Source organism: Botrytis deweyae, assembly GCF_014898535.1.
Source record: "Botrytis deweyae strain B1 chromosome Unknown BDEW_019, whole genome shotgun sequence".
In the NCBI taxonomy this organism is placed as follows: domain Eukaryota; kingdom Fungi; phylum Ascomycota; class Leotiomycetes; order Helotiales; family Sclerotiniaceae; genus Botrytis; species Botrytis deweyae.
Window position 1 is genome coordinate 699,145 of NW_024066226.1, and position 13,589 is coordinate 712,733.

Consider the following 13,589-nt stretch of genomic DNA (forward strand, 5'->3'; position numbering starts at 1 on the left):
TAATAAGAAAGTCTAGATCTCTGGCAGTACTGATAAGTGGCACTATATCGCATCACCCAATGCCAAGAATGGATCCGGGCAATTTGAGATGATTTCATACTTTGCTCGTCACATCATCTTCAATCTTCATATCAAATCTGCAGATCTTGCTCCTCAATTCCAAATTAACCGATCGGATTTCAATTTGTATAAGACGTTCAAACAGTTTTGGCCGCGTCTTATATTTGCCAGCAAATCCACAATCAGTGAGTGCATAGGCTAAGCATCTATAATTACCTACTCGCCAATCTTAACCACCTCATCAAATTCTACCAAGGATAATATGACATAGACGAGACTTTAGATTCGTGTTTCCGCATTTGCTGTTCCAAGTATTTTCTCAGCGGCCATGAGTAGTGTTTGGTATTTGCGGCAGTACTACAGTAGAGAAATTTACGTACCGCCTCTCATCAACCCTCTTCCTATAGAAGCCATAACTTCAGAAGCGGTATTATGTGATCATTGAAATGAAACGCTATATAGTAAGACTTGATGATACGAGTAATTCGTATTATTAACCACTTGCTAGAGTTATTTGACACAAATTTTAGCCCTATGAAACCAAGATATCCCAAGCCATGAATTTCCGAGAACGTGCAGACTCAACACTAGCATCAGTATATTCCACATCTAGACTTGATCGCCAGTATTCTTCAAGACGCTCCAACGATTCACGAAATGTGCCGATCCACACTACATTTGGGGAAGTCAGCAAGCTTCTAAAGAAATCATACTGATCCGGCTCTGCTACAGATGCTGCCACACACAATGGCCAGCGCAATACATTTAAGAGATCGGGATCGTTGATGTAAGCGTAAGACTCGAGTGCTCGATGAACTTCATGTTGGATCTCTGGCAATTTCGGTAAGGCTCCAGATAATACCACTTCCAGAAAGATGGACACAGAGCATGCAAAAATGTGTGTCACAACGAGTATATTGTAGTTTGGTTGTTGAGGCTTAGTGCTCGTACTTTGTTCAATGCTCTCAAGATTCTGCTTGAAGTTGTTAATCTCTTCCATATTCATGGAAATGCCCCTTTCTAATGTTTTCTTGATTGGGAAGGCTTTAGATACCAGTTCTCGTAAACTAAGTAGCCCTTTAGCCTCTTTTCTCTCTTTCCATTCACGTAGGGAATATACGTCCAAGATTATGCTGAAAAGCCAACTGCGGCACTGCAAAGCTGCTTGTAGAGGTGAACTATAAGAAGATGCGTGTAGAAATTGTTGATAACGTCTTTTCAACGCTGGGACAGAATTTCTGGTGAGACTTGATAATAAGTCGAATCTGATGATGCAACCAACGAGGAAAACTTTAGCTGACTTGATAGTGCTTGATTCGGCGTCTGTCTCCTCAGCAAACGAAGAGCCGAAAGCATAATGTTGATCTTGATTATCGATCCAAGAAGTTACGATTGAGATACCCGCTTGGAGATGCAAGCACCAGTCAGAAGTTACTGACTTGTATAAAAGCTATAGGGTTTATTTTAGTGTATGTATGCAAAAACTGAATGGTTTGACGTACGGCAGAATGCAAAAACATAACTATACAAGCTAATATCGAGACATCTTCATATGATTTTGGATCTTGCAACTCATTATGAAGCTCTTTGATCGCCACGTCATATTGCGGTGTGTGCTCATCGATGGTTATATTTGTCTGGAGGTGTTTGTGCGAACTGCTCAACGCCAATGTAGCATGGTATAGTGGCTGTGACTTGGAGACTAGCCACTTGATATGTCCCTGGCTGAAGGCTGACAAATGTGATTGGCAAGACAGAAACTGCCAGTTGAACACTTTCTCAAAATAATAAGCCAATATTGTAGCGTCTCCCAATTTATCGATGGCCAGTGCTGATTTCTTGGAGATGACGGGGAGGTTTTTCTGGGAAGAAGAGTGTCCAAATCCAGACATCAATTCCGGGACGTTTGCCGGCTGAGGCCGTGCAACTTTGTTGGCTTGTAATTGGATGTTGGGTGAAGATACCAGATCACACTCAAATGTATAACTATTAGAGTGAAGAAGTTCGATCTCGTGTGATAAGGCTTGTGACTCGGGGAAAAACAAGTCGGTAGAAAGAAAATTCGACAATATATCATCATTTAATGGAGTAAAATCATGATCAGAGCCGTGTGAGTGGGAAGAGGCTGCAGGGAAGACAGCCTCAAGCCCCCAGGAGTATCTTTGTGTGGTTATAGGGGTTGTAACGAAGGTTGAGCTGAGACTGGAGTGCCGAGAATGAGAGTTTGTTCTTGAATTCTTCAATGAAAGGGAATTTTCGCTTGAACTTTCCCTCCTGCGTCTTCGTCTCCTCACTTCCGCTACCATCTGTTTGATCTTTATCGCTTCTGCCTTCTGTCTCGAGCCTCGATCCATCCAAATTGGCTGCTCTCCATATCCGTGGCACTCCAGCTCCAGAGACCCACAGGCTGAACAGATTGGAACCTTCTCGTCACATTTCCTCTTCCTCACACGACAGGTCCAGCATCCCTTTAGGCTTCGATACTCGTTTCCCATTTTGTGAGAACAACGAAAGCAAATTTTTCAAAATGAAAGAACGGGTAAGAATAGGCGCAAAGAAACCAACAGTTTTATAAAAAGTTAAGACTTAACCAGTGTAACGGTTCCATGCTGCATCTACCTCTAGCTAGTAGCTACTGTAACAGCGCTTCTTAGAATTGCTCTCCGTAACACTAAAATAAAGGCAATTCTATCGTGATAAGCTCCGCAGGGAATTCACGCGGCAATAGTGCATAGGTTATGCTACGCCTTCCCTTTTTGGTAAAAATGATGACCACCACGAACGAAGTAAGTTCCATCATGATAAGCTCCGTAACCTTGAGTTTATGCAATACCAAACTGCCTTCCTTTTCTGGTGAAAATATGCAATCACCCTCGTGTGGCCTAGATGATGAAATCGTATGTTATATAGCTCTGAGTACACGGTCGGCTGACAATAAGGTTACAGATCCTCCGGCATATAAAAACGCCAAATCATCGACGTGAAATCTATATCCATCCCACTTATAGAAAGATCTACTCTGTAGGGACATTCAGTGGAACCCTACTATCTTCCTGTAGGCAAGCAAATTGGCCGTGCTACTTAAGCTTAACTTATAGAGCACAGGGGTATGCGTCGCCATACCCTTTTGGATAGGGCTTACTGTATCCCATTCTTCGGGCGTCAGGTCTCCACCACAACATATAAGCTGCATGATCGTTTCGGGTTGCCGTCTCGACACGGCTTTCCATTGTTGATACATCTTTCATTCTTCGATATGAGTCGTAACTTTACCAATCATGTTACAGCGTGGAATAAACATGATTGATTCTTATATATTCCGAACCATGGTGAGAGGAGGTCCATTGCTGTCGAAAGAGTAATCCAATTACTATTCCTATCTTTACAGCCATTGTACCTTTGCACTTATTCCAGCCTCGTTCCAAGAGCCAAATCTTGTCAAATCTGGTCTCTCACTTGAACAATCGGGTGTGATCATTTTCGTTTATCACGTGTTCAGAATTCCGTGACCAGATAATGGAGAAATCCCTCTTTGCCCCAAAGCTTCATGGGCCCGAATATAAGAGGATACTCACCACAGATTCTTCTAGCGAGGATGGAACTGAGATTAGCGAGCCTCCCTCGTGGTTTCGAGAAGTCAATGATGATATCCGATCACGAATCTCGAGGAGATTTTTGATTTCAGTTACATGGTTATCCATAGTGCTGTTATTCGTGTCGTCCATAACGATAATTGGACTAGTCATCTCCTCTCGAAAACCTCATAAATTACCGGTCGCTCCTGAAGGGACAGCTTGTGGAGGCAATCCGACTGCCGCAATATTGAATGGGTGTGTTTTCGACCCCATGATGAGCGCGTGGATACCTCGAGATTGTGTTTTTGATAAGTTGGTGGAACACGCCGGCGACATCTTTACAACGTGGGATTGGTATTCCGATGTCGACCTCACACAGCCAATCAACGGAAAGGACGAGTTGGATTTCTTGCGAGCTGGAAATTATACTAGGGTGTGGACTTCACATCAGAACGCTCACGAGCTTCACTGCGTATATATATGGAGAAAGATGGGTATGGCTTTGAGAAATGATCCTCCATTGGTGGATGCGAGCAATGCTTATCGCCACGTAACTCACTGCTCCGCCAGCCTGGAGTTGATATTGCAAGCAAAGACTGTCCCTGAGGAACCAGAGGCTTTTGAATGGCCTATGATGTATCATACATGTTCCTTACTTAAATACGACGTTTGATGAATTGGTAGCATGTTGCTGTCGCAAGTTGTAAAAGGATTCTACGTAAGCGCGTTAGTGTGCTGAATATGACTGATATTTTTCCACCAATTATTTTCGGTGTCGCGAAGATATATGTACCGCTTCAACACCACGTGATTCAAAGAGTAAAACATTGTACCCACCGAGTTTAATAGATTAGTTCAGATATCAACACTTGAATTGAAATGAGGTCATTTCAGGTTATTACCGAATTTTATACTTCTGATGGCAAATGAATAGTCAATAACTGCATAAAACGTTATTTCTCTAGCTCAATAAATTGCACCAAGTGTCATGTATGAATGAATGGTTGATGTGCAACTTGTAGATCTCTAGAACTCTTTCAAAGCCAAGCCAGCTTAAACTTATCAAGTCTCTGGCCAAGGGCAATTGATACTAGCATGATTTAAGGAAATTCCCGCCTATTTTCACGACCAAAAAAGTCGATCGATGTCAAATGTAAGCTTGGAAATGTGGTGTTCGATATTCTCCTCTCGATGTCGTAATCTCGACCTAAGACCTTCAGGCCAGCTAATCAAATTAGAGTTTCTCCACTTCTGCAGCCAATATCTCTGCTTCGACGTTCAGGGATAGCTCCAAGTCGGTTTGTTCCATCTCATACTTCTCTTGTTCGGCAATAAACTCCTCTACTCAATTTATGTTATGTAGCTCTAATTCGACTTGTTCCATTTCCTGTTTAGCTCTCAATCTAGCTTCTTCGTCTTTGAGATACTCTTCATGCCATATCGGGATCTGATCATCATAGAAGATCCATCCCTTTGGTTCTTGCACATGCCTCTTGATGGTACGTGAGTAATGTTCTATCTTGTAGCCACTAGGACCGCGTGTTTGAAGAGGAATCGGCCGTTCATTCTCGGGAAATTTTAAGAGTTGAGTGTGAGTCAAGTCATCCAGCTTCTGTTTTACCGACGCCCAGAACGAGAAATGGTCGTAAAACTTCGTCGTTGTTGTATATTCGTAACGAAGGATGCAGCTGCGAACAATATTCATATCCACGAAATACTGCTTGTTGGGTGGACCAAGTTGTGCGACTTTGAAGTAAGAACTTTGTAAAAGATATGAAGGTTGGCCACCATCTACATCGTTGGTATCAAGTTTGATGGTCCATGTATACGAATCGTCAATTTTTCTGCGGCTGGCCAAGTTTAGGGAGTGTAAATTCTTTGAATCGCCAATGGCTGCCGCTTTCTCCCATTCCCATCCTCTTCGTCTGTATTTTGCTTCAAAATCTTCGTGATCGGCGTTAACTTGGAGATAGCCATTGCCGCCTCCATTTATTTCGTAAGCTGTTCTCTTGATGAAATTCATATCAGGGAAAAGTGAATACGCGAAATCCCACGAGATGACGTTCATGAGAAGTGACGTATGAAAGCCCTGGATGATTGCTTGGAAAGGAATGTTGGTTGTGTAGATTATTTGGATCTGAATTGGCCTCTCCTTGGTCGAGCTTGTCCTAAGGTATGATTCAACCTGAATCCATGTAAGTATATATAATGAATGATTTGGGATATGAAATACCTGTGAAATATACTTTAATTGGCCCACATTGTTTATTAAGCCACCATTTGCTTCCGTTTTCGATCCTTGTAGTCTGTAGCTTTCATGCTTGACCAAGTATTTGCCTATTTTCTCAGGAGTCCTGAAGTTGTTCGTATCTTGTACATAAATATCCAGGCCAGAGTCAAGCCAGAATCTCCTCTCGAAGAATTGTAAAGCGAAGCTTCCAGATATGAGAGCATCGTGTTTAGCCAACTGTGACCGAAAGCCGACAGGGTCTTTCACAAAGCGGGTGAGTTGGCGATTGATATTCCACTGGGTCTTGGAGAGCGAGTTAAACGACGAGGAAATTTGCTTGGTGGTCAATCGGAAAAACAAGATGTCATTGGGATCGAGATGGGCACAAATGTTATCGAAAATGGGGTAGCATAGGAAGATATCTTTCCAGTCCAAATGTCGATTCGATCCGGACATTTTGTACGAAGTACGATACCACGAGGCTTCTCAGATTTGGTACTTGTATTGCGATGTCTCAAATGAAAGTGGTGATTTCTGAATGTATTTGTAGAGGAGTATTTATGGCTTGATGACGGGAGGCTTATCCTTATCAACCACCTGGTGAACCAATAAATACCCAAGACAGATTATAGGCTGCAACCAACATTTGGGCCCCGGAAGATGAAATACGCGTGATAGATCGATGGAAACCGCAGGAACCGAAACCGTAGAAATTCAGTACGTACCAGAGATGATGGCACGAAGAACATGCCCTAGGAACGGAACAATATATATGCTGGCGATTATGAACTTTGGGTCGAATTGATTCCACCATCAGGAGTATTAATATCCCGTTCCGGCATCTAGCCTTATTGTAAGATCTTTTCTGTTGTACCTAAGGTCACATATGTTCTGGCATTGCTAGAAAAGACGTGAAGAAAGGACTGGTAACTTAAGAATAAGTGTCGTGCGTATGTTATTAGAAGCTATGGAGTTGACCTGGTGGACCACCGGTGGACCAATCGTTTTGATTACCTAATACGCCTAATGCTCTTAGCGCGCTTTCTGATACCTTAGGGGACAAGAGTTGTTGTCCTGTCCACATGTCTTGTACAACTTGTGGTCTCATTATATTCATCTGATTCAACTACCTTCTTTTGGAACAATTTCTTAAGGCTAAGTCTAGCCCAAGAAAATATCAAATCTTATCTCTCTGCTATCGTCTTTGATATAATTGAGTCCCAGAATCGCGGCATGATAAAAAGACCGTGCAACTGTTTCGTCTTCTGGAAATTCGTAACATTTGTTTCATTCACCAAGCATTTTAAATGGTCGAGCTGGCCTGTTTCAATTTATTTCTTCTATAGATAGATTGTTTTGTAATTTTGTAACCCTTTTTTCATATGCAAAACCTAAATCATCGAATGGAAGAATACTATTTTTGGCAGTAACGCCAATGGAATGGCTAATGCTATTCACATTACAACCAAATCCTTGTTAGTTTTCCCGTCTTGACAAAGACTCCCGCAAGCTGCTCCTCATCTAGATTAACATCTTGAAAATGGAAACCAGGGGGGCGGGTGTATTTTTGTGGCTTTTACTGGTCGAACTTAAAATCTAGAGAATGAGCACATCAATATTCGACACAGGGACCCGAGACTCAAGATTCTCAAGGGCTGGTTCTCTTCGTAATTCATATTGCTATCATTTGTGAATCCATACACACATGAGTTCAAACTCTCAATGTTAATTCGACAGATTATAGCAGTGGCGACAGCCTTGCTTATACAGGCACCGGTAGCTTTATCAGATGATGGTGTTGGTTATCATCTCGTGCAAGATGGAATTCAGGTCCTGAATCAAGAACATGTACAGAAGTCGCAAGGACAAGTGCAACAAGCACAGGGTCAGCAATGCCAAAACCAGAATCAACAGATGCAAGGCGAGCAATCGCAGTGTCAATCTTCAACTCAGAATCACCAAAGCCAACCAACAGGGGCCCAAGGACGAAGAGGACTGCAGCCTCAAGCTCAACAATCTCAAGCTTCGCAAAACCAAAGACTCCAACCTCAGTCAACTAATACGGGGGGGTCTGGACAATGCTTTTCATCAAATGGATCTTGTGACCCCAACGGAATACCTTGCTTTAGCAACGATAGCGCAAGTCGATGTTGTGGATCTGACGAGTTTTGCTCTACTAATAAATTGTGTGTTTCAAAGAACGATCCAAATAAGTTCTCCCGGGGATCTTGTACAGATCCCACTTTCAGAGCAGCATCTTGCCCGAAAATTTGTCAGAGTAGTAGGTTTCCAACACTTAGCATATGACGACAGTAAGAGAGGTCTGATTGCTAACATGTAATGCAGTCGGCGATACTGGGGCAGTATTACCATGTGGTGATCCGTCACTAGGACAATTTTGTTGCGACGAAGGTCGAGGTTTTGAATGCTGTTCGACGCCAAGGAAAGTCTTCACACTAGGCAGAGGAACAACTTTTACGGAGAACTCTTCCAATTCAGCCGCCACCGCCAACTCAAATACAGACCTCCAGCCACAAAGATCATCTCAATCCGCAACTACACGCACTCAGACTGAGACTGCGACCCAAATCCAGACTCAGATATCTTCCGCAACGCAGACAGTCGTCAAGACTTCCGTTTCCGTTTCCGTTTCTGTACAAGTTGTCACACCCAATCAATCTCCAACTTCCGCCATATCATTCTCACCAGCAGCTTCAGTAATATTCTCGACGTCAAACGTTCTTGTTACACAAACAACAACACAAAACCAACCATCTAATTCTCTCCAAGCATCGCGGAGCGGAAGTATGTATCAAAATCAAAACAGTCAACCTTTATCACCCTCTACCATATGGGAGGCCAATACTCGAACTTCTACCTCTCCAAGTTCCAATGGAGACCAAGGTCAGAATGGAGGAACAAGTTCAACTTCAAGTCCGAATTCTCAAGCCTCAAATAAGACCCAAACCCAAAACCAAACCGATAACCAGGATATTCAATCCACTGTGTCAAACTTTCTGAAATCCCCCAATAATATGACCGCAATTATTGCTGGATCCAGTGCCTTGGCTGCCATTGTGATGTTGGGAATAGTGATAGTTTGTTTCAGAAAACGAAGACGAAGTAAGAATTCGGGTATTCAGTTGCAAGATGGGAAAAGACGAGGATCTGCATCGGAGAGGGGCGCTAGCGAGAAAATGGGAAAAATAGATGGAGTTGGAAGTGGAGATGCAAGTATAGGGGTATTTGTAACAGTGTCTGAGAAACTAAAAGGGTTTAAGGAGAAAGCCCATACTACGCATTTGAAAGAAGAAGATAGGGTCTCGAGGGAATTTGATGGAGCGCTTGGAGGCGGAATGTACCTGGAAGGTGGTACGATGGGAAGAGGACGACCGTATGGAGACTTGGGAAGGAGCTCTGCTGATAGTGAATACGCGAATATTAGGGATATGAGTACGAACTCAAATATCCCCCCATCCATCCCTTCGAGCTTCAGCAACCCCAGAACACCTCCTCAGCCGCCTTCACTACCGCCGTTCCTTCCATCCCAATCTCGACATTCGGAATATAGAACCTCGAGAGGATCTTTCACTTCAGCAACTACGGGATCTCATTATAGTCGTGCGACAAATGGAGACCCATTACGAACACCGTTGCAATTAGATATGCCCGTGCCATATCGCCCAGTTGGAAGTGAGAATAGTGGAGCGCATGGGCTTCTTTCAAGAGAGGAAGAACAAGGTTCTGGACTCGGGCGGGAGCGAGTGAATGAACAGAGGCAGGAAGAACCTAGAGGTTTCTTCTAGGCTTTCATCGGAAAGAAGATTTGAGAGATGTATCCCGCTATCTCTCGAATGGAGCCCAGGAACGAAAGTTTATAATCATAATTTCAAAAGTAAACTCAGAATCTAAAGTCGAAACTTGGAAGTCGAATTGGCGTATCGTCGTGATCTTATTTTATTTATCATTTCCAACTTTAGAATCGAAAAGAACCAAAATTTGACAGGTCAAAATGGTAAGGTGCGTAACCCGTATTTGCTGCACTTCTTCTTGACTAAACCCTCACGTAATAATACAGAGCATTGGGCGTAGGTAAACATTTACTGTGTCAGCAAAGCCATTGTCGTACGTAGAAAAGAGAGTCCGACGTGTTGAACGCGAAGGATTTGTAAAGCGAGAACCACGGGCGGTATGACTCTTTCTTCATAAATCTGCGAGATGTATACATATTCGAGCATTAAAAATGGTTGTTTAGGTAGGAAAATTATAATATCATACGATTCTTGGTATCAATTGGCCACTGGACGTTGGGGAGAGGATGCCTGGCGAAGGGTTGAGCTTGGCAAGCGATGATGGTTTGTTGGTTTGAAGACCAGTCATTCTGGTGATTCGGTCGATTTCTAGAAACAACCTGTGTTAGAGTCATGTTAGCTAATGAACTCTGAGCCAGTATCCACCTAGTCAACGGCTAGATCCAATTTGATTATTGAGACAAACCTTGACATGAGCACTGTGCGCGATGTGAAAAGGGTGTATAGACTTCCATAACCGTTGTATTTTTATACTCCTCATTATGACCTATCCTCAGCTTGGACTGTGCGAAGAATCTAAGGGGTGTAATTAAAGGCCTGAGTGGTGTAAGTGAAAAAGTTTCCGCGGAGGCTGTGGTTGCGAAGTCTCTTCGGCCATGGTGGTCCATTCGTTTGTGAGCTTTGAAGTCAACGATTGAGGTGAGCTGGAAGGTGAAGGAACATATCGAAGATTCACTAATTTCCCCGTGGCACTATGTCCTTCTTAGTCTGGATATTGGAATGATTTGAAATTGCCAGTTCGAACGTGGAATATTTGTATATAAGGGAGGCATTGGACGCGTTTTCTTGCATAGCAATGTGATTGAGATGCATTAAAAAGCACGTCTTCATAAATCTTGAACAATTAGGGATTGATACACGATTATTAGAGTCTCGATCAATGTAGAGAACATTTTGATAACGCTGTATCGCAAATGAATAGACATCTCTCTAGGACATATAATGGCAGATGAAGCAACGCTATTTGTAGGAAATGCTGAATCGTAATTATCCAAGAAGTTCGGTTATAGACAACCTAGCAAAGGATTATGCGGAGGTTTGAGAGCCACATAGATCCGAAGTCAGATAGTCCTCAGGTATATTTCCCCCCTCCTGCTCCCCAAAGTGCCTTGGCTCATCTCGGAGCATCGCTCAAAGCACGAATTTGTAGTGCGGTAGCTCAGGTCGCAAAGTAATCGATATCACAGAGTACGTCACTGCGTTTTCTCCAATCCTACACATCAGCGATGATGAAGATTAACTGCAAGTTAAAATAAATAGGATGGAACAAGCTTTAGGGAGGCTATGCTATCAGAACCAAATTCAAAATTCGTCCAAAAGGATTTGAGGAGGAGTTTGCCGATCATTCCTCATTTGATCCCTCACTATCTGGGGTCTCTTGACCTATCAATTTAGGCAACGAAAGTAATGGCTGCAGTGTACCAATTTACGTGTGTAAAGGCCGTGAAGGCACTCGGTCTGGAGTTTTACGGCCAGATTGGCGTAACACTGTAGTACCTTCCTCGTTACTTGTGGAGCTCGGAAGTATGGAACCGAAAACTGCAATCTAAAGCCGATCCATAAGAAGTTGAGATTGATGAGTAATTGAGGACAGCCTCATACAAGATTGTGTTGAGCCCGAAATTTTCGGCTGACAGTGAGTCGGAAAGCATGGTACTAACCATGGGAGGTTTAGACAATCAGGGATACGGCACACTTCTCCGGTTGGTTGTATCCCGTTGGATAAGAATTCCCATTCGGTTAGCCAGGCCGAGTATGAAACGCGCACCAGTGAGGTAGGAATCAAGGCCCCGATCCCCCTATTTTTTACATTTTTCGGAATAAAAATAGACAGATATATAAACGTATGGCCCCGTTTTCCATCATAAAAACAATATCATCCGAGAAGAAGTGCAATAACAAAACAGCCCGCTTAAGAATCAAGTAATCGCTTTTATAAAAGGCTTGTATCCCTGAAACTTTTGGGTTGAAAACCAGCTTTGGCTTGGGCGCGCCACCCTTTGTTTTTCCCAGTTTCCTGACTTTCACAGCGCGAAAATAGTTGAAGAATGGCAAGTGATTTCCCAAAAGTCAGCACAATCGCCGAGGGCTCGGTTGAGATCAATTTAATTCACACTATATGAGTGTGGATAGCGAAAGATGGCAATTTCTGGGCTCATGAGAATCCCATGATTGACCCAGCCTCGTATTGTGTGTGGGAACGGAAAACAATAACCCTATTCCGACTGCTAGCAACTCAACTCAACCTGGCACCCAAAATGAAAAGTAGATGTAACTAGAACCAACCTGGTTAGAGGCTGGAAAGGGTCGTACTAAGGTAGGGCTGCAGTATTCTTACGGGACTAAGCACAAGGTCAAGGTCAAGGATTGGTCGATGAGATCTATGCTGCAAGATCTCGGGAGTCGAGTACGCATACTAATAAGTAGGTCAATGCGGAGGTCGTATGTATGAAGCGAACCAGCGAAAGTGCCCCAGAGAGGCTGAGCACGTGAAAATGGACTCCAGTCAAGAGCAACCTTATTCGTGGCAAAGAATCGTCGCAACAGAACGAAGTTTCCACTCGGAGTTGCGGAGTTGCAAGAGACATCTCAACAATTTTGTGTCTTGTCTGAGGTCTTCGTATTTCAGAACCAAACACATCGACAACAGACGGGACTATCACCTGACCCAATCCGGAGCTCCGATTCGCTATCATGTTCCTCAAAATATCTGTCATATATCACAAACAGCAATCAAATTTCGCTGCTGTTTAATCTGCGTTATCAAACAATTGATGCTACTCAAATGAGTATATATACAACCTGAAGGAACAGCACGAATGATTCCATCAACAATTGGTATCTTGCATCTCGGCACTCACACCTCGTGACTTTTTTTGCACCTTACACGTGATCGATCACTGGACACGAAAGATTGAGATCATCTCAGTGAATCGGAACCCAACGCCAGCACACCAATATCGGTATCCCGATATCTGCGATTTTTCGCACCCGCTTGAGTGGGCATCTGTTTGGATGACTACATACTTGGGTATGTGCGTAGAAGGCACGTCCACAAATCCGCAATACCCGACGATTCAACACCTCCTCAATCAACCAAAATGGAACCATGCGTCTGGAGACTGAAATCTCTTTATTAGTGGTGCGGGATACTCAACTCCATCATATCTCTCGCGCGTCAGCTAATCTTCCGCATGTAGAGAAGTCTGAAAGTCCGAACACCGAATTGTCTCACACATTTATGCGTTCTTACCTGGTCATTTCTTATCAAGTTGAAAAGTCAAAAATCGTCTTGACCGGTACCTCCAACAACCTAATCGAGCTCATGTCTCATCTCCGAAGTGGAGTCTTCCTTTTAACCTTCAACATTGGACCCTGAACAGATGCATTGGTCATGATCCGCTCGAGATTGAAGCGAGTCCGAACTTTCCACTCCGCAGGGAGTTCAAGGTATATCCGGATATTGCAGAAACGTGTTGATCCGGTTACCCGACGGCAATTTGTACATCAAAAGCTTGTCAACCACCACGACGTAGTAAGTTTTCGATTAATTGGTGGAAAGCAGAACTCATGAGAAAGTGCATCACGCTCCACATAGATAAGAATTCTTCGTTATCCTAAGTGTCACGTGGA

General features: G+C 43.3%; 4 protein-coding genes across 4 annotated transcripts; 2 read left to right on the forward strand and 2 right to left on the reverse strand.

Moving 5' to 3' along the window:
* Positions 1-162: 162 nt before the first annotated feature.
* On the reverse strand, positions 163-2,555 carry EAE98_007930 (uncharacterized protein; the record flags this gene model as incomplete). Its single annotated transcript, XM_038955553.1, has 2 exons — positions 163-1,510; positions 1,563-2,555. 2 exons carry the CDS (start codon positions 2,553-2,555, stop codon positions 593-595), a joined length of 1,911 nt encoding a protein of 636 aa, XP_038808282.1. The 3' UTR covers positions 163-592.
* A 1,021-nt stretch (positions 2,556-3,576) lies between these two features.
* EAE98_007931 (uncharacterized protein) lies at positions 3,577-4,308 on the forward strand (the record flags this gene model as incomplete). Its single annotated transcript, XM_038955554.1, has 1 exon — positions 3,577-4,308. The coding sequence occupies one exon, from the start codon at positions 3,577-3,579 to the stop codon at positions 4,306-4,308; it is 732 nt and encodes a 243-aa protein (XP_038808283.1).
* Positions 4,309-4,980: 672 nt separating this feature from the next.
* Positions 4,981-6,321, reverse strand: EAE98_007932 (uncharacterized protein; the record flags this gene model as incomplete). Its single annotated transcript, XM_038955555.1, has 2 exons — positions 4,981-5,820; positions 5,869-6,321. The coding sequence occupies 2 exons, from the start codon at positions 6,319-6,321 to the stop codon at positions 4,981-4,983; spliced, it is 1,293 nt and encodes a 430-aa protein (XP_038808284.1).
* Positions 6,322-7,587: 1,266 nt separating this feature from the next.
* Positions 7,588-9,671, forward strand: EAE98_007933 (uncharacterized protein; the record flags this gene model as incomplete). Its single annotated transcript, XM_038955556.1, has 2 exons — positions 7,588-8,146; positions 8,212-9,671. 2 exons carry the CDS (start codon positions 7,588-7,590, stop codon positions 9,669-9,671), a joined length of 2,019 nt encoding a protein of 672 aa, XP_038808285.1.
* Between the last annotated feature and the right edge of the window lie 3,918 nt (positions 9,672-13,589).